Source organism: Nerophis ophidion, linkage group LG13 (assembly GCF_033978795.1).
Source record: "Nerophis ophidion isolate RoL-2023_Sa linkage group LG13, RoL_Noph_v1.0, whole genome shotgun sequence".
Lineage (NCBI taxonomy): Eukaryota > Metazoa > Chordata > Actinopteri > Syngnathiformes > Syngnathidae > Nerophis > Nerophis ophidion.
This window is the reverse complement of record NC_084623.1, coordinates 6,052,756-6,079,255: the sequence shown is the minus strand read 5'-3', so window position 1 is coordinate 6,079,255 and position 26,500 is coordinate 6,052,756. Positions and strand designations below refer to the sequence as shown.

The 26,500-nt window shown below is 40.3% G+C and overlaps 1 protein-coding gene across 1 annotated transcript in view; it reads right to left on the bottom strand.

Annotated features, from left to right (window-relative positions):
• Positions 1-26,500, bottom strand: part of stxbp5l (syntaxin binding protein 5L) — a 359,880-nt gene that overhangs the window by 93,989 nt on the left and 239,391 nt on the right. Inside the window, 2 exon segments of the mRNA XM_061918310.1 lie at positions 5,543-5,611; positions 20,643-20,794. Of these exon segments, the coding sequence (XP_061774294.1) occupies positions 5,543-5,611; positions 20,643-20,794 (221 nt within the window).

The window sequence follows — 26,500 nt, the reverse complement described above, 5'->3', positions numbered from 1 at the left end:
AAACGCTTATTTGGAACATAACACAGGTGTGCAGGCTAATTGGGAGCAGGCGGGTGCCGTGATTGGGTATATAAACGGCTTTCAAGAAATGCTCAGTCATTCGCAAACAAGGACGGGGCTAAGGTCAACGCTTTGTGAACAAATGTGTGAGCAAACTGTCCAACAGCTTAAGAACAACATTTCTCAACGAGCTATTGAAATTAATTTAGGGATTTTACCATCTACGCTCCGTAATATCATCAAAAGGTTCAAAGAATCTATAGAAATCACTGCACGTAAGCGATGATATTACCAACCTTTGAGCCCTCAGGCGGTACTACATCATAACGCGACATCAGTGTGTAAAGGATATCACCACATGGGCTCAGGAACACTTCAGAAAACCACTGTCAGTAACCACAGTTTGTTCGCTACATCTGTAAATGCAAGTTAAAACTCTAATATGCAAAGCCAAAGCCATTTATCAACAACACCCGGAAACGCCGCCGGCTTCGCCGGGCCCGAGCTCATCTGAGATGGACTGATGTAAAGTGGAAATGTGTTCTGTGGTCTGAAAAGCTTTTAAAAAAAAACGGTCTCATTAGTTTTCTTGGTCTCCAAATGTTCACCGAGTGTTGTTAAAAGGAAAGGCCACGTAACACAGTGGTAAAAATAAATATTTGTACACAAAAAAAAAATATTCTCAGTTGGATTATTAGATATCTTGTCTTTGTAGTCTATTCAATTGAATATAAATTGAAACGGTTTTGCACATCCTTGTATTCTGTTTTTATTTACCATGTACACAACGTGACAAATTCACTGGTTTTGGGTTTTGTACATCAGTCAAGAATTGTGAAGTGAAGTGAATTATATTTATATAGCGCTTTTCCCTAGTGACTCAAAGCGCTTTACATAGTGAAACCCAATATCTAAGTTACATTTAAACCAATGTGGGTGGCACTGGGAGCAGGTGGGTAAAGTGTCTTGCCCAAGGACACAACGGCAGTGACTAAGATGGCGGCAGCGGGAATCGAACCTGCAACCCTCAAGTTGCTGGTACAGACGCTCTACCAACCGAGCTATGCCGCCCCGGTACCAAAACATACTGGTACTGGGTATACATCCCTCATCCTGTATGGGGAAAAAAGTTGCATTGATAATAATTTTTAATGTATCGCATCACTCGCAATGCAATGGTGAGCGGTTTAAGATGGCCCACCCCTAATAAAGTGGTAAATTGATAATAGTTTTTTAACGTATCGCATCACTCGCAATGCAATGGTGAGCGGTTTAAGATGGCCCACCCCTAATAAAGTGGTAAATTGATAATAGTTTTTTAACGTATCGCATCACTCGCAATGCAATGGTGAGCGGTTTAAGATGGCCCACCCCTAATAAAGTGGTAAATTGATAATAGTTTTTTAACGTATCGCATCACTCGCAATGCAATGGTGAGCGGTTTAAGATGGCCCACCCCTAATAAAGTGGTAAATTGATAATAGTTTTTTAACGTATCGCATCACTCGCAATGCAATGGTGAGCGGTTTAAGATGGCCCACCCCTAATAAAGTGGTAAATTGATAATAGTTTTTTAACGTATCACATCACTCGCAATGCAATGGTGAGCGGTTTAAGATGGCCCACCCCTAATAAAGTGGTAAATTGATAATATTTTTTTAACGTATCGCATCACTCGCAATGCAATGGTGAGCGGTTTAAGATGGCCCACCCCTAATAAAGTGGTAAAATGATAATAGTTTTTTAATGTATCGCATCACTCGCAATGCAATGGTGAGCGGTTTAAGATGGCCCACCCCTAATAAAGTGGTAAATTGATAATAGTTTTTTTAACGTATCGCATCACTCGCAATGCAATGGTGAGCGGTTTAAGATGGCCCACCCCTAATAAAGTGGTAAATTGATAATAGTTTTTTAACGTATCGCATCACTCGCAATGCAATGGTGAGCGGTTTAAGATGGCCCACCCCTAATAAAGTGGTAAATTGATAATAGTTTTTTAACGTATCGCATCACTCGCAATGCAATGGTGAGCAGTTTAAGATGGCCCACCCCTAATAAAGTGGTAAATTGATAATAGTTTTTTAACGTATCGCATCACTCGCAATGCAATGGTGAGCGGTTTAAGATGGCCCACCCCTAATAAAGTGGTAAATTGATAATAGTTTTTTAACGTATCGCATCACTCGCAATGCAATGGTGAGCGGTTTAAGATGGCCCACCCCTAATAAAGTGGTAAATTGATAATAGTTTTTTAACGTATCGCATCACTCGCAATGCAATGGTGAGCGGTTTAAGATGGCCCACCCCTAATAAAGTGGTAAATTGATAATAGTTTTTTAACGTATCGCATCACTCGCAATGCAATGGTGAGCGGTTTAAGATGGCCCACCCCTAATAAAGTGGTAAATTGATAATAGTTTTTTAACGTATCGCATCACTCGCAATGCAATGGTGAGCGGTTTAAGATGGCCCACCCCTAATAAAGTGGTAAATTGATAATAGTTTTTTAACGTATCGCATCACTCGCAATGCAATGGTGAGCGGTTTAAGATGGCCCACCCCTAATAAAGTGGTAAATTGATAATAGTTTTTTAACGTATCGCATCACTCGCAATGCAATGGTGAGCGGTTTAAGATGGCCCACCCCTAATAAAGTGGTAAATTGATAATAGTTTTTTAACGTATCGCATCACTCGCAATGCAATGGTGAGCGGTTTAAGATGGCCCACCCCTAATAAAGTGGTAAATTGATAATAGTTTTTTAACGTATCGCATCACTCGCAATGCAATGGTGAGCGGTTTAAGATGGCCCACCCCTAATAAAGTGGTAAATTGATAATAGTTTTTTAACGTATCGCATCACTCGCAATGCAATGGTGAGCGGTTTAAGATGGCCCACCCCTAATAAAGTGGTAAATTGATAATAGTTTTTTAACGTATCGCATCACTCGCAATGCAATGGTGAGCGGTTTAAGATGGCCCACCCCTAATAAAGTGGTAAATTGATAATAGTTTTTTAACGTATCGCATCACTCGCAATGCAATGGTGAGCGGTTCAAGATGGCCCACCCCTAATAAAGTGGTAAATTGATAATAGTTTTTTAACGTATCGCATCACTCACAATGCAATGGTGAGCGGTTTAAGATGGCCCACCCCTAATAAAGTGGTAAATTGATAATAGTTTTTTAACGTATCGCATCACTCGCAATGCAATGGTGAGCGGTTTAAGATGGCCCACCCCTAATAAAGTGGTAAATTGATAATAGTTTTTTAACGTATCGCATCACTCGCAATGCAATGGTGAGCGGTTTAAGATGGCCCACCCCTAATAAAGTGGTAAATTGATAATAGTTTTTTAACATATCGCATCACTCGCAATGCAATGGTGAGCGGTTTAAGATGGCCCACCCCTAATAAAGTGGTAAATTGATAATAGTTTTTTAACGTATCGCATCACTCGCAATGCAATGGTGAGCGGTTTAAGATGGCCCACCCCTAATAAAGTGGTAAATAACTCTGACATAATGCAGGAGCTAGACTCTCGGCAAGTATCCATATTTATAGTGTCATTGGCAGTAAGAACTTAGCTTCACCTTGGAGATGAGCATAACATGTCAATTGGATCCCACATTAGGCTGAAACTTCTCCTGATTGGTGCTTGAGCAGAGTGGCTGAACGTGGGTGTGACCTGCACCACCACATCTTCAGCCCGTCAAGTCTTCCTTAAATCCTTCATTTGTGTCGTGGGGCCAGATTGCACATGTGGACATGAGAAGAAGTGAGCGTTTGAAGGAAGTAGTGCAAGTCGCACCAGGGTTCGGTACACACTTAATTAAATAAACACAGGAAGGGCGGGCACATGCGTGCACGGCATGCTTCCAACACATGCAACAAGGGAAAGGAGATTTAATGATCCGTATTAGACATTTTGTTTTTGTTTTTTTTACTGGGCTGGACTTCAGACGGATCATAAAATATTGGTAGGTGGCCTCAGCCGCCCGAGGAGGAGACTCCAGGGGGCGACTGTAGTTCTGCAAGAGACAAAGTGCAGGACATGACTGGAACAGGCGCTCTCGGGTTTACTGGCTAGAACCAGTTTCAGTCGCTCTGGCTTACTTTTTGCCTCATCCCTGACTTAAAGGGCATATGCACTTTTTGGGGGGGGGAATTTTACCTATTGTTTGTAATTATTACCAAAGACATGATGGCGGATGGATTTGTTTTACTTGATGTATTCTAAATTGTAAATGAATGGCAAGTTTTTACAGCTGAGCCAATAGGACGGGGTGTCAACGTCAAGGCCCGCAGGTCAGAGTTGGCCCACAAATAAAGAATGGATGATATTTAGATTTACAATAAGAACCGGCCCGCAGGCCGCAGCCACCTGCTGCTGTTTTGCATGCACTATATATATATACATATATATATATATATATATATATATATATATATATCCATCCATCCATTTTCTACCGCTTATTCCCTTTGGGGTCACAGTGACTATCTCAGCTACAATTGAGCGGAAGGCAGAGTACACCCTGGACAAGTCACCACCTCATCGCAGGGTCAACACATATATATATATATATATATATATATATATATGTATATATATATATATATATATTGCTTATTCCCTTTGGGGTCACGGGGGGTGCTGGTGCCTATCCCAGCTCCAATTGGGCGGAAGGCGGTGTACACCCTGGACAAGTCGCCACCTCATCGCAGGGCCAACAAATATATATATACACACACATATATACATAATATATAATATATATACACATAAATCTATACATACATATATGTGTTGTATATATATATATATATATATATATATATATATATATATATATATATATATTGCATATATATATATATTGTGCAGTCCTTTGAGACACTTGTGATTTAGGGCTAGATAAATAAAGGATTTATATATATATATATATATATATATATATATATATATATATATATATATATATATATATATATATATATATATATATAATCAATTAATGTTTATTTATCTAGCCCTAAATCACAAGTGTCTCAAAGGACTGCACAATATATATATGCAATATATATATATATATACATATATGTATATATACATATATGCAATAAATACTGTATATATTTATATATACATATATATACATATGTGCAATATGTATGTATATATATACATACATATATGCAATATATATACATACATACATACATACATATACATATATATATAGTAGTTTGGGGACCCCTGGATTACACGGTATTATCTGCTTGTAGCTAGTCCTGCATAATCCCATTTCTTAATGCTTCATTCACAAACAGGATTCTCACAGGAATGAGGCAAAAATACAAGTATACCTACGAGAGCGGATGTGTTCCAAGCATCTCTTCGGTTTGTCTTTGTTTTTGTTTTGTTTTTTAACAACCTTGTTGTCGTTGCGCACACACACACACACACACACACACACACACACACACACACACACACACACACACACACACACACACACACTAGGCTTGACTTACTCTGGTAGGATGTACGGATCCTTTTCTTTGAATCGGAATAAAAGTTAGACAGGCCACGCATGCAAACGTCTGTCAGGCAGGCCCCGCATGCCCACAGCAGCCATGAGGGCGGAGAGGGAGGCGGGTGGAGAAGTGGCCGACCGGTAAGTGGGTGTGGGCGAGAAGTGGAGGTTGGGGAGGGATGGATGGGGAACGATGAGAAAAAGCACGTGTGGGGGCCGTAATGAAGGAAAGAAGAGGAAGGTGGGGGGGGGGGAAGAGAAAAGAAAACATTGGCTTAGAGTGGAAAGGAGAGTGAAACCATGTAGTAACTGGGCAGCAGCGGACTCAAGTAACGCTTCAGCAGGTGTGTTCAAAATGCAGCCCGCGGCATATTGTCAGAATAAAAAAAAAGAAAAAGAAAAGTGCAGCAAAATTGAAAGAAAAAAGTAATGAAAAATAAGTATTAAAACATTCACTCAAAACTGTGTCTTAAAGTACTAGTAGAGTGGAAAAACAAGCTTTCCCTTTTGGGGTCGCACTGGAGCCTATCTCAGCTGCATTCGGGTATGTTCACTATTTCTTCTAAGGAAAAAACAGCAATAATAAACATATTTTTAATTTACTATAAAATAGTTTTGTTAAAAAAAAGCCAATAATGTGAAGTGAATTATATTTATATAGCTCTTTTCTCTGGTAACTCAAAGCGTTTTACATAGTGAAACCCAATATCTAAGTTCCATTTAAACCGGTGTGGGTGACACTGGGAGCAGGCGGGTAAAGTGCCTTGCCCAAGGACACAACGGCAGTGACTAGGATGGCGGAAGCGGGAATCGAACCTGGAACCCTTAAGTTGCTGGCTGGCACACCCGCTCTACAAACCGACCTATGCCATTTTTTTTGTGGTCCCCTTTATTTAGTAAAGTATCGAAATACATTTTAGTATCCGGACAACACTAATTTGTACTAAAAAAAACATTCAATTTATTTAAAAAAAGGTACATTTGCAGCAAAATTGAAAGAAAAAGCTACAATTGTTAAACATAAGTATTAAAACATTCACTCAAAACTGTGTCTTAAAGTACTAGTAGAGTGGAAAAACAAGCTGTCCCTTTTGGGGTCGCACTGGAGCCTATCTCAGCTGCATTCGGGTATGTTCACTATTTCGACAAAGGAAAAAAATGCAATAATAAAATATTTTTTAATTTACTATACGTTTTTTTTGTTAAAATAAAGCCAATAATGTGAAGTGAATTATGTTTATATAGCGCTTTTTTCTGGTAACTCAAAGCGTTTTACATAGTGAAACCCAATATCTAAGTTCCATTTAAACCGGTGTGGGTGACACTGGGAGCAGGTGGGTAAAGTGCCTTGCCCAAGGACACAACGGCAGTGACTAGGATGGCGGAAGCGGGAATCGAACCTGGAACCCTTAAGTTGCTGGCTGGCACGGCCGCTCTACAAACCGAGCTATGCCATTTTTTTTGTGGTCCCCTTTATTTAGAAAAGTATAGAAATACATTTTAGTATCCGGACAACACTAATCCGTACTAAAAAAAACACCCAATTTATTTAAAAAAATGGGTAAATTTGCTAAGAGTTTTTTGAAACATGTTTTGAATTATTTCCGTCATTTGCATTTATTGGTTTATTAAAAAAATTAAGGGGGGAAAAAAAATTATATATTTAATATTTTGGTTGTATCGCCCAATGTTTTGGTGGCTCAAATGTTGGAAGAAGCACATAAAATATTACCCTTTGAGTGCAATACGTCCGACACTGATTGTTATTTATTACTTCGGTACTCTCGTCTTGTTCTGTATATTGTACAGTATTTTGTATTTATATAGTGTTTTGTATATTGTACAAGATTGCTTATTATTTTTATTGGATAGTAGTCTGTTTATTTCAATTGTTAGTTTTTTCCTTTATTAGCTCTTGTGTTATTTATTTCACCCTATATTTGTTCCCACTACCGCACCTTAAGTTGGAGTCTTTAATCTCGTTATACGCAAGTATAATGACAATAAAGTCCATTCTATTCTATTCTATAAAAACTTTCAGGCTTTTCCCTGACAGTTTGAACATGTTTTAGTTTTTCCTCTGTTTGTCTTATTTCCTATAAGCGCTCTTATTTTGTCTATTTCCTGCTGTTATCCCTGAGTGCTGTTTCCCCTCAGCTGCGGCTGATTGGCACCTGGCCACACCTGGTGTCAATCAGCCCGTCTTATTTAAATCGCTGGCCCACCGGAGTGCGTGGTGGCGCCCCCTGCTGCTGGTCCACCGGAGTGCGTGGTGGCGCCGTAGGTTGCAGACCCACCGGAGATGATGGCGCTGTAGTTTGCAGACCCACCGGAGAGGATGGTGCCGTAGGTTGCAGGCCCACCGGAGATGATGGCGCTGTATTTTGCAGACCCACCGGAAATGATGGCGCCGTAGGTTGCAGACCCACCGGAGAGGATGGTGCCGTAGGTTGCAGGCCCACCGGAGATAATGGCGCCGTATGTAGCGGACCCACCGGATGTGATGGTGGCGTCTGCCGGCCCATCGGAGATGATGGCGACGTAGCTTGCAGGCCCACCGGAGATGATGGCGCCGTGTGTCGCAGACCCACCGGATGGGATGGTGGCGTCTGCCGGCCCACCGGAGATGATGGCGACGTAGGTCGCAGACCCACTGGATGGGATGGTGGCGTCTGCCGGCCCACCGGAGATGATGGCGCCGTCTGCTGCAGACCCACCGGAGATAATGGTGGCGTCTGCCAGCCCCCCGGAGATGATAGCGCCGTTTGATGCAGACCCACCGGGGATGATGGTGGTTTCTGCCGGCGCCCGGAGATGGTGGCGGCGTCTGTTGCAGACCCACCAGAAATGATGGCGCCGTAGGTTGCAAACCCACCGGAGATGATGGTGCCGTAGGTTGCAGGCCCACCGGAGATGATGGCGCTGTGTGTCGCAGACCCACCGGATGTGATGGTGGCATCTGCCGGCCCAACGGAGATGATGGCGCCGTAGTTTGCAGGCCCACCGGAGATGATGGCGACGTAGGTCGCAGACCCACCGGATGGGATGGTGGCGTCTGCCGGCCCACCGGAGATGATGGCGCCGTATGTAGCAGACCCACCGGATGTGATGGTGGCGTCTGCCGGCCCAACGGAGATGATGGCGCCGTAGTTTTCAGGCCCACCGGAGATGATGGCGACGTAGGTCGCAGACCCACCGGATGTGATGGTGGCGTCTGCCGGCCCACCGGAGATGATGGCGCTGTATTTTGCAGACCCACCGGAAATGATGGCGCCGTAGGTTGCAGACCCACCGGAGAGGATGGTGCCGTAGGTTGCAGGCCCACCGGAGATAATGGCGCCGTATGTAGCGGACCCACCGGATGTGATGGTGGCGTCTGCCGGCCCATCGGAGATGATGGCGACGTAGCTTGCAGGCCCACCGGAGATGATGGCGCCGTGTGTCGCAGACCCACCGGATGGGATGGTGGCGTCTGCCGGCCCACCGGAGATGATGGCGACGTAGGTCGCAGACCCACTGGATGGGATGGTGGCGTCTGCCGGCCCACCGGAGATGATGGCGCCGTCTGCTGCAGACCCACCGGAGATAATGGTGGCGTCTGCCAGCCCCCCGGAGATGATAGCGCCGTTTGATGCAGACCCACCGGGGATGATGGTGGTTTCTGCCGGCGCCCGGAGATGGTGGCGGCGTCTGTTGCAGACCCACCAGAAATGATGGCGCCGTAGGTTGCAAACCCACCGGAGATGATGGTGCCGTAGGTTGCAGGCCCACCGGAGATGATGGCGCTGTGTGTCGCAGACCCACCGGATGTGATGGTGGCATCTGCCGGCCCAACGGAGATGATGGCGCCGTAGTTTGCAGGCCCACCGGAGATGATGGCGACGTAGGTCGCAGACCCACCGGATGGGATGGTGGCGTCTGCCGGCCCACCGGAGATGATGGCGCCGTATGTAGCAGACCCACCGGATGTGATGGTGGCGTCTGCCGGCCCAACGGAGATGATGGCGCCGTAGTTTTCAGGCCCACCGGAGATGATGGCGACGTAGGTCGCAGACCCACCGGATGGGATGGTGGCGTCTGCCGGCCCACCGGAGATGATGGCGCCGTTTGCTGCAGACCCACCGGAGATAATGGTGGCGTCTGCCAGCCCCCCGGATATGATAGCGCCATCTGATGCAGACCCACCGGGGATGATGGTGGCGTCTGTCGCAGACCCACCGGATGTGATGGTGGTGTCTGCCGGCCCACCGGAGATGATGGCGCCGTAGCTTGCAGGCCCACCGGAGATGATGGCGACCTAGGTCGCAGACCCACCGGATGTGATGGTGGCGTCTGCCGGCCCATTGGAGAGGATGGCTCCGTCGGTTGCAGACCCACCGGAGATAATGGTGGCGTCTGCCAGCCCCCCAGAGATGATAGCGCCGTTTGATGCAGACCCACCGGGGATGATGGTGGTGTCTGCCGGCGCCCGGAGATGGTGGCGGCGTCTGTTGCAGACCCACCAGAAATGATGGCGCCGTAGGTTGCAAACCCACCGGAGATGATGGTGCCGTAGGTTGCAGGCCCACCGGAGATGATGGCGCTGTGTGTCGCAGACCCACCGGATGTGATGGTGGCATCTGCCGGCCCAACGGAGATGATGGCGCCGTAGTTTGCAGGCCCACCGGAGATGATGGCGACGTAGGTCGCAGACCCACGGGATGGGATGGTGGCGTCTGCCGGCCCACCAGAGGTGATGGCGCCGTCTGCTGCAGACCCACCGGAGGTAATGGTGGCGTCTGCCAGCCCCCCGGAGATGATAGCGCCATCTGATGCAGACCCACCGGGCATGATGGGGGCGTCTGCCGGCCCCCGGAGATGGTGGCGGTGTCTGTTGCAGACCCACCAGAAATGATGGCGCCGTAGGTTGCAAACCCACCGGAGAGGATGGGGCCGTATGTAGCAGACCCACCGGATGTAATGGTGGCGTCTGCCGGCCCACCGGAGATGATGGCGCCGTAGTTTGCAGGCCCACCGGAGATGATGGCGCCGTCTGCTGCAGACCCACCGGAGATAATGGTGGCGTCTGCCAGCCCCCCGGAGATGATAGCGCCATCTGATGCAGACCCACCGGGGATGATGGTGGCGTTTGCCGGCCCCCGGAGATGGTGGCGGCATCTGTTGCAGACCCACCAGAAATGATGGCGCCGTAGGTTGCAAACCCACCGGAGAGGATGGTGCCGTAGGTTGCAGGCCCACCGGAGATGATGGCGCCGTATGTAGCAGACCTACCGGATGTGATGGTGGCGTCTGCCGGCCCAACGGAGATGATGGTGCCGTAGTTTTCAGGCCCACCGGAGATGATGGCGACGTAGGTCGCAGACCCACCGGATGGGATGGTGGCGTCTGCCGGCCCACCGGAGACGATGGCGCCGTCTGCTGCAGACCCACCGGAGATAATGGTGGCAGACCCACTTGTGTGAGGAATAGCTGTGTCTTAGCTGCACAGCTACTCATAAGGTTTAAATAAAAGCGGGCTGATTGACACCAGGTGTGGCCAGGTGCCAATCAGCCGCAGCTGAGAGGAAACAGCACTCAGGGATAACAGCAGGATATAGACAAAATAAGAGCGCTTACAGGAATTAAGACAAACAGAGGAAAAACTAAAACGTGTCCAAACTGTCAGGGACAAGCCTGACAAAAACCAAGGCAACGTTAGAGAAAAGAAGTCTGAATGCGTCATTTTATTTGGCAGGACTGCGTTCTGTGAGAAAACCAGCGCCCCCCGCGGTGCAGGAAAAGGCCACGCCGGCCTGGGTTTCATCCCTCCGAATGGATTTTTTGTCGAGCAAACACAGACGGACCTTTATGACCTCTAAGTGCGGCAGAAGCCAATAACCGATCTTACGCAACAGCCGCTAAAAACAGTCTCCTCGCATCAACCTCATGGCTGCCTTTTCACACGACAACCTTCAAAGGCGGACACTTTAAGTAACAACGTGGGCTTCTGGAACGTAAAAAAAAAGGAAGAAAAAAAAAAGTGTATTTGGATGGTCAAGTTTCGAAGGGAGAAGGGAGGGACAACAAGAACTCGACGTGACCTCGGACTGCACGGGTCTCGGTTTAAGCAGGACTACGGTGGAGACAGGAGACGACTGCAAGGACAACATGCATAAGAATGCAATGCAGACTGTCAGCATGCACCTGGTATCAGAGTGCAGATGTTGTGTATCAACATGGATGTTTGGGTTTCTCGAGTATTGGATAGAGAAGGAAGAGAGAGGAAGAAGGAGACGGGTGTTGTTGATATTCAACTACAGTGGCGTAGAAGTCTGTAGAAGCATTTAAGTCCCATTTTAAAACAAGTTTGTATACTCTAGCCTTGAAATAAACCCCCCTTTTAGACCAGTTGATCTGCCGTTTCGTTTGTGCACAGATTTGGTGGCCATAGATGAAGAGCTGGCTGTCCAAGGTCGGGACCCCAGGGTGGACCACTCATCTGTGGACGTCTCTGTGCTGCTGACCTGTCTCCACTCAAGATGGTCTCCTGCTGGCCCAACTATGGACTGGACTCTCACACTATTATGTTAGATCCACTATGGACTGGACTCTCATTATTATGTTAGATCCACTATGGACTGGACTCTCACTATTATGTTAGATCAAACATGGACTGGACTCTCACACTATTATGTTAGATCCACTATGGACTGGACTCTCATACTATTATGTTAGATCCACTATGGACTGGACTCTCACTATTATGTTAGATCCACTATGGACTGGACTCTTTTTATAATGTTAGATCCACTATGGACTGGACTCTTTTTATAATGTTAGATCCACTATGGACCGGACTCTCACCATTATATTAGATCCACTATGAACTGGACTCTCACACTATTATGTTGGATCCACTATGGACTGGACTCTCACTATTATGTTAGATCCACGATGGATTGGACTCTCTCACTATTATGTTGGATCCACTATGGACTGGACTCTCACTATTATGTTAGATCCACTATGGACTGGACTCTCACTATTATGTTAGATCCACTATGGACTGGACTCTCACTATTATGTTAGATCCACTATGGATTGGACTCTTACACTATTATGTTAGATCCACTATGGACTGGACTCTCACTATTATGTTAGATCCACTATGGACTGGACTCTCACTATTATGTTAGATCCACTATGGATTGGACTCTTACACTATTATGTTAGATCCACTATGGACTGGACTCTCACTATTATGTTAAACCCTCTATGGACTGGACTCTCACTATTATGTTAAACCCTCTATGGACTGGACTCTCACTAGTATGTCAGATCCACTACGGACTGGACTCTCACACTATTATGTTAGATCCACTATGGACTGGACTCTCACACTATGTTAGATCCACTATGGACTGGACTCTCACTATTATGTTAGATCCACTATGGACTGGACTCTCACATTATTATGTTAGATCCACTATGGACCGGACTCTCACATTATTATGTTAGATCCACTATGGACTGGACTCTCTCACTATTATGTTAGATCCACTATGGACTGGACTCTGACAATATTATGCGCGATCCACTCGACGTCCATTGCCCCTATGATGCCAAACGTATCATAATTGATACGTAGGTTTTTGAGCCCTCTACGAAACATCAACATATTTTTTTTCTCTCGCTAAAAAGCCCGCTGTATCATATCCGATGCATGTGTTGACCGTATAGTCCACACGAGGGCAGTAATTGACCTATTTGAGGGCTGCAAAAAAGAAAGGAGAGACATATCAGCATGAACACTTACTCGCTTTATGGAAGGTGAAACTACTTAATATTTCATAAATTATTTTACAGTAAAACTGCCTTGAAAATAAGTGTAGCGCATTTGATACAGCAGGCATATTAACATCTGAATTTGTCGTTTTGAATTTTATTGCATTTTCATGTATTGTAAATAAGACAAACACAATAAACGATATAATATAATAAACAAATACATGAATAACTTGTATGAATATACTTTGCAAACAATTTAGCAGCAAATGTACATTTTATGGACGTGTCGACCTACTTCCTTCAAAGAGTTGGTCTACCTGCTCGAAAGAGAGCGACTTAATTTGTCCGCGAACATTGACTGATGAAGGCCTTAAACGTAACGCTATTGATTATGTGAGGAATCTAATTAAGGCACCTCTGACATTGATTGGTCGTGAGAGGCACCTGGACGCATCAGTCCAGTCATAGATCAGACTGAACCTGCGCACACAACAGCTCCAGAGAGGGCAGGAAAGGGAGAGAAGGAGAAGGACAGCAAAACAGAAGAGAGCCTAGGTGGATATTTGACTTTTGTATGGGTGCTCTGTGTGTGTGTTCTTGTATTTCTACCCTTCTTGAGACATCAACAAGGAAAAGTAGCTTCCATATGAGGAGGTGTGAACAAGTTAGGACATAAATCATGGTCCCAATATGGAAAACCATTGCATCTAATAGAGAATGTCTCATTTGCACCCCCTGGTGGGGAAATCTATCAAAATGAGGGTGGTCACAAAAAAGGAGTGTTTTTTTTTTAAAAGTGCCCCCCCTCTGGTCAACATATGAAATAACAAGTGTGTGTAAGAAATTGAAATGTGGCCCCCTTTGACCAAAATTAATTAAAAAAAAAATAATAGCAATAAAAAATAATCTTATGTTTATTTTTAATTAATTACTTTTCTTGTAAAATTGCGACTGTTATTGAGTAAAATTCAAACTTTTATGACAATATTGCGCAAATGTTTGGTTTTTCTAGCAAAATTCGGACTTGTGTTGAGTAAAATTATGACAAAATTAGGGTGGTCCCAAAAAGGAGGGATTTTTTTCTAATTGACAGTGTGTCGGTTTTAAAAGTGCTCCCCCTCTGGTCAACATATGAAATAACAAGTGTGTGTAAGAAAATGAATGTGCCCCCTTTGGCCAAAATCAATTAAAAAATAAAAATGTATATAGAGACATACTGTAATAATTTGAAGTAAATAATGACGATTAAAAAACAATTACCAACAAAAAAATTGGGAACAATTTCTCACATAATTTTTTTTTCTGTAATATTTCAATATTTTTTCCTACAATTAATGCTTTTTTTTGTGTGTAAATGTATTACTTTTCTATGCAAAATTATGACTTTTTTATTTAAAATTATGTTTGCTAACATTTAAAGTTTTCTTAAAGAATTGTGACTTTTGTCGAGTAAACTTATGACTCTTTTCATAAAATTGCCAACCTTTTTGACTTTTCTTGTAAAATTGCGACTGTTATTGAGTAAAATTCCAATTTTTATGACAATATTGCAAAAATGTTCGTTTTTTCTTGCAAAATTTTGACTTGTGTTGAGTGAAATTATGACAAAATTAGGGTGGTCCCAAATAGGAGGTTTTTTTTTTTTTTCAAATTGACAGTGTGTCGGTTTTAAAAGTGCTCCCCCTCTGGTCAACATATGAAATAACAAGTGTGTGTAAGAAAATGAATCAATGTGCCCCCTTTGGCCAAAATCTATTAAAAAATAAAAATGTATATAGAGACATACTGTAATAACTTGAAGTAAATAATGAATATTAAAAAACAATGACCAACAAAAAATTGTGAACAATTTCTCACAGAATTTTTGTTTTTGTAATATTGCAATATTTTTTCAATGTAAAATTATTACTTTTCTATGTAAAATTATTACTTTTTTAATTTCCAATTATGGTTGTTCTTGTAAAACAGTGACATTTATTAAGTAAAATGATGACTTTTGTCATAATTCTGCCAAGTAAAATTCTGATTATTTTCATAATGTTGCCAACATTTAAAGTTTTCTTAAATAACTTTTCATAAAATTGCCAACATATTTTACTTTTCTTGTAAAATTGCGACTGTTATTAAGTAAAATTCAAACTTTTATGACAATATTGCGCAAATGTTTGGTTTTTCTAGCAAAATTCGGACTTGTGTTGAGTAAAATTATGACAAAATTAGGGTGGTCCCAAAAAGGAGGGATTTTTTTCTAATTGACAGTGTGTCGGTTTTAAAAGTGCTCCCCCTCTGGTCAACATATGAAATAACAAGTGTGTGTAAGAAAATGAATGGGCCCCCTTTGGCCAAAATCAATTAAAAAATAAAAATGTATATAGAGACACACTGTAATAATTTGAAGTAAATAATGACGATTAAAAAACAATTATCAACAAAAAAATTGGGAACAATTTCTCACATAATTTTTTTTCCGGTAATATTGCAATATTTTTTCCTACAATTAATACTTTTTTTGTGTGTAAATGTATTACTTTTCTATGCAAAATTATGACTTTTTTATTTAAAATTATGTTTGCTAACATTTAAAGTTTTCTTAAAGAATTGTGACTTTTGTCGAGTAAACTTATGACTCTTTTCATAAAATTGCCAACCTTTTTGACTTTTCTTGTAAAATTGCGACTGTTATTGAGTAAAATTCCAATTTTTATGACAATATTGCAAAAATGTTCGTTTTTTCTTGCAAAATTTTGACTTGTGTTGAGTGAAATTATGACAAAATTAGGGTGGTCCCAAATAGGAGGTTTTTTTTTTTTTTCAAATTGACAGTGTGTCGGTTTTAAAAGTGCTCCCCCTCTGGTCAACATATGAAATAACAAGTGTGTGTAAGAAAATGAATCAATGTGCCCCCTTTGGCCAAAATCTATTAAAAAATAAAAATGTATATAGAGACATACTGTAATAACTTGAAGTAAATAATGAATATTAAAAAACAATGACCAACAAAAAATTGTGAACAATTTCTCACAGAATTTTTGTTTTTGTAATATTGCAATATTTTTTCAATGTAAAATTATTACTTTTCTATGTAAAATTATTACTTTTTTAATTTCCAATTATGGTTGTTCTTGTAAAACAGTGACATTTATTAAGTAAAATGATGACTTTTGTCATAATTCTGCCAAGTAAAATTCTGATTATTTTCATAATGTTGCCAACATTTAAAGTTTTCTTAAATAACTTTTCATAAAATTGCCAACATATTTTACTTTTCTTGTAAAATTGCGACTGTTATTAAGTAAAATTCAAACTTTTATGACAATATTGCGCAAATGTTTGGTTTTTCTAGCAAAATTCGGACTTGTGTTGAGTAAAATTATGACAAAATTAGGGTGGTCCCAAAAAGGAGGGATTTTTTTCTAATTGACAGTGTGTCGGTTTTAAAAGTGCTCCCCCTCTGGTCAACATATGAAATAACAAGTGTGTGTAAGAAAATGAATGGGCCCCCTTTGGCCAAAATCAATTAAAAAATAAAAATGTATATAGAGACACACTGTAATAATTTGAAGTAAATAATGACGATTAAAAAACAATTATCAACAAAAAAATTGGGAACAATTTCTCACATAATTTTTTTTCCGGTAATATTGCAATATTTTTTCCTACAATTAATACTTTTTTTGTGTGTAAATGTATTACTTTTCTATGCAAAATTATGACTTTTTTATTTAAAATTATGTTTGCTAACATTTAAAGTTTTCTTAAAGAATTGTGACTTTTGTCGAGTAAACTTATGACTCTTTTCATAAAATTGCCAACCTTTTTGACTTTTCTTGTAAAATTGCGACTGTTATTGAGTAAAATTCCAATTTTTATGACAATATTGCAAAAATGTTCGTTTTTTCTTGCAACATTTTGACTTGTGTTGAGTGAAATTATGACAAAATTAGGGTGGTCCCCAAAAAAGGAGTTTTTTTTTTTTTTCAAATTGACAGTGTGTCGGTTTTAAAAGTGCTCCCCCTCTGGTCAACATATGAAATAACAAGTGTGTGTAAGAAAATGAATCAATGTGCCCTCTTTGGCCAAAATCTATTAAAAAATAAAAATGTATATAGAGACATACTGTAATAATTTGAAGTAAATAATGAATATTAAAAAACAATGACCAACAAAAAATTGTGAACAATTTCTCACAGAATTTTTGTTTTTGTAATATTGCAATATTTTTTCAATGTAAAATTATTACTTTTCTATGTAAAATTATTACTTTTTTAATTTCCAATTATGGTTGTTCTTGTAAAACAGTGACATTTATTAAGTAAAATTATGACTTTTGTCATAATTCTGCCAAGTAAAATTCTGATTATTTTCATAATGTTGCCAACATTTAAAGTTTTCTTAAATAACTTTTCATAAAATTGCCAACATATTTTACTTTTCTTGTAAAATTGCGACTGTTATTGAGTAAAATTCAATCTTTTATGACAATATTGCGCAAATGTTTGGTTTTTCTAGCAAAATTCGGACTTGTGTTGAGTAAAATTATGACAAAATTAGGGTGGTCCCAAAAAGGAGGGATTTTTTTCTAATTGACAGTGTGTCTGTTTTAAAAGTGCTCCCCCTCTGGTCAACATATGAAATAACAAGTGTGTGTAAGAAAATGAATGGGCCCCCTTTGGCCAAAATCAATTAAAAAATAAAAATGAATATAAAGACATACTGTAATAACTTGAAGTAAATAATGACGATTAAAAAACAATTACCAACAAAAAATTGGGAACAATTTCTCACATAATTTTTTTTCCTGTAATATTTCAATATTTTTCCTACAATTAATACTTTTTTAATGTAAATGCATTACTTTTCTATGTAAGATTATTACTTTTTTATTTCCAATTATGGTTGTTCTTGTAGAACAGTGACATTTATTAAGTAAAATGATGACTTTTGTCATAATTCTGCCAAGTAAAATTCAGATTATTATCATAATATTGCCAACATTTAAAGTTTTCTTAAAGAATTGTGACTTTTGTCGAGTAAACTTATGTCTCTTTTCATGAAATTGCCAACATTTTTTTACTTTTCTTGTAAAATTGCGCCTGTTATTGAGTAAAATTCCAACTTTTATGACAATATTGCACAAATGTTTGGTTTTTCTTGCAAAATTTTGACTTGTGTTGAGTAAAATTATGACAAAATTATTGTGGTCCCAAAAAGGAGGTTTTTTTTTTTTTTCAAATTGACAGTGTGTCGGTTTTAAAAGTGCTCCCCCTCTGGTCAACATATGAAATAACAAGTGTGTGTAAGAAAATGAATGTGCCCCCTTTGGCCAAAATCAATTAAAAAATAAAAATGTATATAGAGACATACTGTGATAACTTGAAGTAAATAATGACGATTAAAAAACAATTACCAACAAAAAAATTGGGAACAATTTCTCACATAATTTTTTTTTCGGTAATATTGCAATATTTTTTCCTACAATTAATACTTTTTTTATGTAAATGCATTACTTTTCTATGTAAGATTATTACTTTTTTATTTCCAATTATGGTTGTTCTTGTAAAACAGTGACATTTATTAAGTAAAATGATGACTTTTGTCATAATTCTGCCAAGTAAAATTCAGATTATTATCATAATATTGCCAACATTTAAAGTTTTCTTAAAGAATTGTGACTTTTGTCGAGTAAACTTATGACTCTTTTCATGAAATTGCCAACATTTTTTAACTTTTCTTGTAAAATTGCGCCTGTTATTGAGTAAAATTCCAACTTTTATGACAATATTGCACAAATGTTTGGTTTTTCTTGCAAAATTTTGACTTGTGTTGAGTAAAATTATGACAAAATTAGGGTGGTCCCAAAAAGGAGTTTTTTTTTTTTTTTCAAATTGACAGTGTGTCGGTTTTAAAAGTGCTCCCCCTCTGGTCAACATATGGAATAACAAGTGTGTGTAAGAAAATGAATCAATGTGCCCCCTTTGGCCAAAATCTATTAAAAAATAAAAATGTATATAGAGACATACTGTAATAACGAAGTAAATAATGAATATTAAAAAACAATGACCAACAAAAAATTGTGAACAATTTCTCACAGAATTTTTGTTTTTCTAATATTGCAATATTTTTTCAATGTAAAATTATTACTTTTCTATGTAAAATTATTACTTTTTTTTTATTTCAAATTATGGTTGTTCTTGTAAAACAGTGACATTTATTAAGTAAAATGATGACTTTTGTCATAATTCTGCCAAGTAAAATCCAGATTATTATCATAATGTTGCCAACATTTAAAGTTTTCTTAAAGAATTGTGACTTTTGTCTAGTAAACTTACGACTCTTTTCATAAAATTGCCAACATTTTTGACTTTTCTTGTAAAACTGTGACCGATATTGAGTAAAATCCCAACTTTTATCACAACATTGCACAAATGTTCGGTTTTTCTTGTAAAATTTTGATTTGTGTTGAGTAAAATTATGACAAAATTGGGGTGGTCCCAAAAAGGAGTTTTTTTTTTTAAATTGACAGTGTGTCGGTTTTAAAAGTGCTCCCCCTCTGGTCAACATATGAAATAACAAGTGTGTGTAAGAAAATGAATGTGCCCCCTTTGGCCAAAATCAATTCAAAAATAAAAATGTATATAGAGACATACTGTAATAACTTGAAGTAAATAATGACAATTAAAAAACAATCATCAACAAAAAATTGGGAACAATTTCTCACATAATTTTTTTTCTGTAATATTTCAATATTTTTCCTACAATTAATATTTCTTTTTATGTAAAATTATAACTTTTCTATGTAAAATTATTACTTTTTTTTATTTCAAATTATGGTAGTTCTTGTAAAACAGTGACATTTATTAAGTAAAAGATGACTTTTGTCATAATTCTGCCAAGTAAAATCCAGATTATTATCATAATGTTGCCAACATTTAAAGTTTTCTTAAAGAATTGTGACTTTTGTCGAGTAAACTTACGACTCTTTTCATGAAATTGCCAACATTTTTGACTTTTCTTGTAAAACTGCGACTGATATTGAGTAAAATCCCAACTTTTATCACAACATTGCACACATGTTCGGTTTTTCTTGTAAAATTTTGACTTGCGTTGAGTATAATTATGACTTTTATTATAACACTGCCAAAATTCTTAGTTTTTCTTGAGAATTTTTCATGTTTGCATAGTATGTGTATATTATTCATGTGGTCAATACACATCTTTACATACCTAGAAAGGCTGGTCCTAAAGAGGTAGGCTTTTTTTTCGGAGGTCTCAAGAATGTAAGAAATACATGAATGTGTGTGTGTGTGTGTGTGTGTGTGTGCGTGGTCTACCTGAGGTGGACTGCCTGTTCCTGCGGGGGGAGCGGGTAAGGCGCTGGTAGGGATCGGCGGCTCCATACAAGTCCAGAGTGGACATGCACAGCAGGAGGCTTTTCTGCAGGTAGTCCACCACCGCAAGGCCATTACAGTTCCCCAATGCCAGACTGGGGCCACACACACACACACACACACACACACACACACACACACACACACACACACACACACACACACACACACACACGGAGGAGAGGAGAAAATAGACTTTTCAGTACAGTATTGTTCCCCATTTGATGGTGGCCTGTCATAGCAGCTCTTCATCATTACCTGCAACTTTCAAAAGTATGTCTGTGGACTTCACCACCCGTGGGCTAGATAATTTTAACTGGCCTGTCACATAAGTTAAAATGATCCGTCACATCATTTAAAGTGGCCCCGTCACATCATTTGTGTCATGCCATAGCATTGTGTGGCCCACTACATCATTCCACATGGCCTGCCATTTCATTTAATGTGGTATGTCACATAATTTAATGCGTTCCGTCACATCATCAATGCGGCCCACTACCTCATTCAACATGGCCTGTCATGTCATTAAATTTGGTCTGTCACATCATTTAAAGTGGCACCGTCATATAATTTAAAGTGATCTGTCACGTCATTTAAAGTGGCCCCGTCACATCATTTGTGTCATGCCATAGCATTATGTGGCCCACTACATCATTCCACATGGCCTGCCACTTCATTTAATGTGGTATGTCACATAATATAATGCGGTCCGTCACATCATTAAGGCGGCCCACTACCTCATTCCACATGGCCTGTCATGTCATTAAATTTAGTTTGTCACATCATTTAAAGTGGCCTTGTCATATAATTTAAAGTGATCTGTCACGTCATTAAATGTGGCCCCGTCACATCATTTGTGTCATGCCATAGCATTGTGTGGCCCACTACATCAGTCCACATGGCCTGCCACTTCATTTAACGTGGTATGTCACATAATTTAATGCGGTCCGTCACGTCATTAAGGCGGCCCACTACCTCATTCCAGATGGCCTGTCATGTCATATAATTTAAAGTGATCTGTCACGTCATTAAATGTGGCCCCGTCACATCATTTGTGTCATGCCACAGCATTGTGTGGCCCACTACGTCATTCCATGTGGCCTGCCAGTTCATTTAATGTGGTATGTCACATAATTTAATGCGGCCCACTACCTCATTCCACATGGCCTGTCATGTCATATAATTTAAAGTGATCTGTCACGTCATTTAATGTGGCCCCGTCACGTCATTTGTGTCATGCCATAGCATTGTGTGGCCCACTACGTCATTCCACATGGCCTGCCACTTCATTTAACGTGGTACGTCACATAATTTAATGCGGTCCGTTACATCATTAAAGCGGCCCACCACCTCATTCAACATGGCCTGTCGTGTCATTAAATTTGGTCTGTCACATCATTTAAAGTGGCCTTGTCATATAATTTAAAGTGATCTGTCACGTCATTTAAAGTGGCCCCGTCACATCATTTGTGTCATGCCATAGCATTGTGTGGCCCACTACATCAGTCCACATGGCCTGCCACTTCATTTAACGTGGTATGTCACATAATTTAACGCGGTCCGTCACGTCATTAAGGCGGCCCACTACCTCATTCCAGATGGCCTGTCATGTCATATAATTTAAAGTGATCTGTCACGTCATTAAATGTGGCACCGTCACATCATTTGTGTCATGCCACAGCATTGTGTGGCCCACTACGTCATTCCATGTGGCCTGCCACTTCATTTAATGTGGTATGTCACATAATTTAAAGCGGCCCACTACCTCATTCCACATGGCCTGTCATGTCATATAATTTAAAGTGATCTGTCACGTCAATTAAGTGGCCCCGTCACAACATTTGTGTCATGCCACAGCATTGTGCAGCCCACAACGTCATTCCACATGGCCTGCCACTTCATTTAACGTGGTACGTCACATAATTAAATGCGGTCCGTCACCTCATTAAGGCGGCCCACTACCTCATTCAACATGGCCTGTCATGTCATTAAATTTGGTCTGTCACATCATTTAAAGTGGCCTTGTCATATAATTTAAAGTGATCTGTCACGTCATTTAAAGTGGCCCCGTCACATCATTTGTGTCATGCCATAGCATTGTGTGGCCCACTACATCATTCCATGTGGCCTGCCACTTCATTTAACGTGGTATGTCACATAATTTAACGCGGTCCGTCACGTCATTAAGGCGGCCCACTACCTCATTCCAGATGGCCTGTCATGTCATATAATTTAAAGTGATCTATCACGTCATTAAATGTGGCCCCGTCACATTATTTGTGTCATGCCACAGCATTGTGTGGCCCACTACGTCATTCCATGTGGCCTGCCACTTCATTTAACGTGGTATGTCACATAATATAATGCGGCCCACTACCTCATTCCACATGGCCTGTCATGTCATATAATTTAAAGTGATCTGTCACGTCATTTAAAGTGGCCCCGTCACATCATTTGTGTCATGCCATAGCATTGTGTGGCCCACTACATCATTCCACATGGCCTGCCACTTCATTTAATGTGGTATGTCACATAATTTAACGCGGTCCGTCACATCATTAAAGCGGCCCACTACCTCATTCCACATGGCCTGTCATGTCATTAAATTTGGTCTGTCACATCATTTAAAGTGGCCCCGTCATATAATTTAAAGTGATCTGTCACGTCATTTAAAGTGGCCCCGTCACATCATTTGTGTCATGCCATAGCATTGTGTGGCCCACTACGTCATTCCATGTGGCCTGCCACGTCATTTAATGTGGTATGTCACATAATTTAACGCGGTCCGTCACCTCATTAAGGCGGCCCACTACCTCATTCAATATTGTCTGTCACGTCATTAAATTTGGTCTGTCACGTCATTTATGCGGCCCGCTATGTCATTTTAAGGTGGTATGCCGCCATGCCTGGACCAAAGTGTAGATTGTGGCCACTTCCCTCCATGGATGACTTCATCAGAGAATAATGAACCTGAAGGACACATTGCAGACCCAGGCAAGCGTCTAACGGGGGACATCCAATCCCAGCATTGTTCCATCTTGGCAGGTCTGGGTTCAAAGCAGCGCTTTTTCTAGTTGCCAATTGATTTCCCCGAAGCTCCATAGCGACCCTGCTCTTAAAACCAGTTTAACATGAAGGTGATTTATCAACACTGATGGCCACATAAACGCAGAAAGCCCACAGACAAAAATGTCCTTTTACTCTTATCCAGTTTCCAGGGATTGAACACTTTGTGTTCCGTTTTTTTTTTTTATTGGGCGGGGGCCTTGTTTTGGTTTGTCTAGTTCTTTATGAGCCTCTCCTTTCTTTGCCCAAAAAAGAGGTCCATAAATTAAAAAAAACATCCAGTTGTCAGAAACAAAGGTTTGAAAAAGGGGCTTTCAAACAATAAAACAGTAGATTGAAGTCACTTTTTAGCGAGACAACGGGATTATGGAGTCTCTTCTTCAAATTTAGTTTTATTGACAGCACAAAGTAATTTATTAACAGCATTGCTAGCTAGATGACACCGCCATCATAGATTGTGTATAGAACATAATAAAACGGCATGGATGCATTAAAACATGCTAGAGTTCAAGGACAGAGAAATAGCGATGGCTATGAACAGGGAAGAAGCACCAATTTCTGGGCTCCATACACGAGAGTCCGAAAAGGACCCCGAACGCATCCTAAGCCCAAGGTTGCTGCCACACACACACACACACACACACACACACACTTTATATGTTTACATGCACTAAAAAATAATAATAATTGCATGGATTTGGTTGTAAACAACTTTTTCAACCACTTTTTAGACTTTTTAGTAGGGGTGGGCAAATTAGTGCGTTAATTACGAGTTAACTCATCAATCTATTAACGCCGACAATTATTTTATTTGCACATTTGCGTATGTTGTTTACATGCTTTTATTTTGTTAACGCCTTTTCTTAACAAGATGGCGTCGCCCGGCGTGGAGGGGCTCTTGGTAAAGATGGAACATTTGGCAAAAATACCGGACAATTCTGCAAATGTCATGGCTGGCTTACAGCGTGGTCACTCCGGGATCACTTACGACCGCCAGACAATTCTGGATGTGGATAGATCGGGCCGTTTTGGACTGAATGAGGCGTGCTTGCTAGAGCGGCTAGCTAGCATGGGAATACTTTGCCGGCTACATCCAGCGGCCTGTGAAGCAGCGGAGTATATGTGTTGTCTGTCTATTTATGAATAATGCAGACCAGGAGTGTTGGCTGAGTTCTTAACGTTTGCTTTCAGAGCGTGCATATCACAACATACAAGATGTCGTCATGGCGACACAACCTATACCGGGCTACCGCGTCACTCCTGTTGCATGCTGGGTAGGGTAGTTCTTTTTTCCCCTGGCTCATAACATCACAATATAGTACCATGTATATGATGCCTTCAGTTTATCAAAGCACCAAGCAAACAATCGGAAAATTCCCATCATATCAATTCCTAGATATGGTCATAATTATTTTAAGTGCACTACGCAGAATAAACACAACATTATTAATATTGCTACTACGGATAATTTGATCCAAAATTCCCTAAAACAGCCCACTACCTATAATATAGGTTTTTTAAACATAAGATCCCTGATAAAAAAAAATGTTTCTGCTGTTACCTCAGAAAATTGCCTGTTCAGATGTTATGATTGTGGCTCAGAGATTTGTATGTAGATTATATTTATTTTCCATAACAAACAGGATAACTTAAATACCCTGGCAGTGGCAATAAGCTTCAATGTTTGTATTTACATTTTTGGAGTTGATTTTCATCAAATATGCTATTTAACTGCTACTGTTTAACAAGGACTGATTTAAATTGTGTTTGCACAACAAATGTTTTGGCGCTTTTGTATATGTGGGTGAATATTCCAATAAAGGTGCACTACACACTACTTTTGAATTCATTATTGGGCTTTGCGTATACAATGCAGTTAATCGCGATTAATCGGAGAAATAGTGCGATTAACTTCGATTAAAATTTTTAATCGTTGCCCAGCCCTACTTTTTAGAAATGGGATTAACCTATCTAGATAAACACCCTAAATAATTTTGTTTTTTTTGGAATATACATATATACATACATATATATATATGTATACATTGTCACACCGCGGTGAGGGAAGTCTTGTTTTGTTTTTTTCCGACTTGTGATTTGCATGTTTTATTTTGAAAAGCAACTCCTCTTGTTTCAGATCACGGGCCCCTTCCTCTTGTGTCACTTGTCTGACGTCATCCCTGACCCTTGATTGTTTCCACCTGTTTCCCATTACCCTCATGTTCCATATAAACTCATGCCTCCCCTTGTTCTGTGCCAGGTCGTCTCCAGCTTTCGTGTCAGTCTAGCGTCTAAGTTAATGTTCATATTTGTGTCCATGCCTTGCCTCTTCCCACGTCTACGCCTTTGGAACAAAGAATCCAGGGCTGTAATTTTGAATTGAACATTTTCTCCTCCTCAGAGCGACCTTTGTTATCTAGCCATTGTTCAACCGAAGTGGTGAGTTTAATTTTTTTTTTCTAATAACCTTTTCTTCCTCAAAGTTTTTTGAGTAATTTTTTGTTTACCTTTTTTAGAGTAGAAATGTTTATAGTCATTTTTGTTCTTCTTCCTGTTGGAGCGTTTTATGTCAATTTTTCTTGCAAGTACGACACTAATTATAGTTTGTCTTTTTGTTGGTATTTTCCTCCTTTTTGGAACCTTTTCTGCAGACAGTTTTTGTTTATTCATAGAATGCGTATTACTCTGGCTCTGGAGGTTTAAGAGTTTTCAAAATAAAAGCTTTACTAAGAACC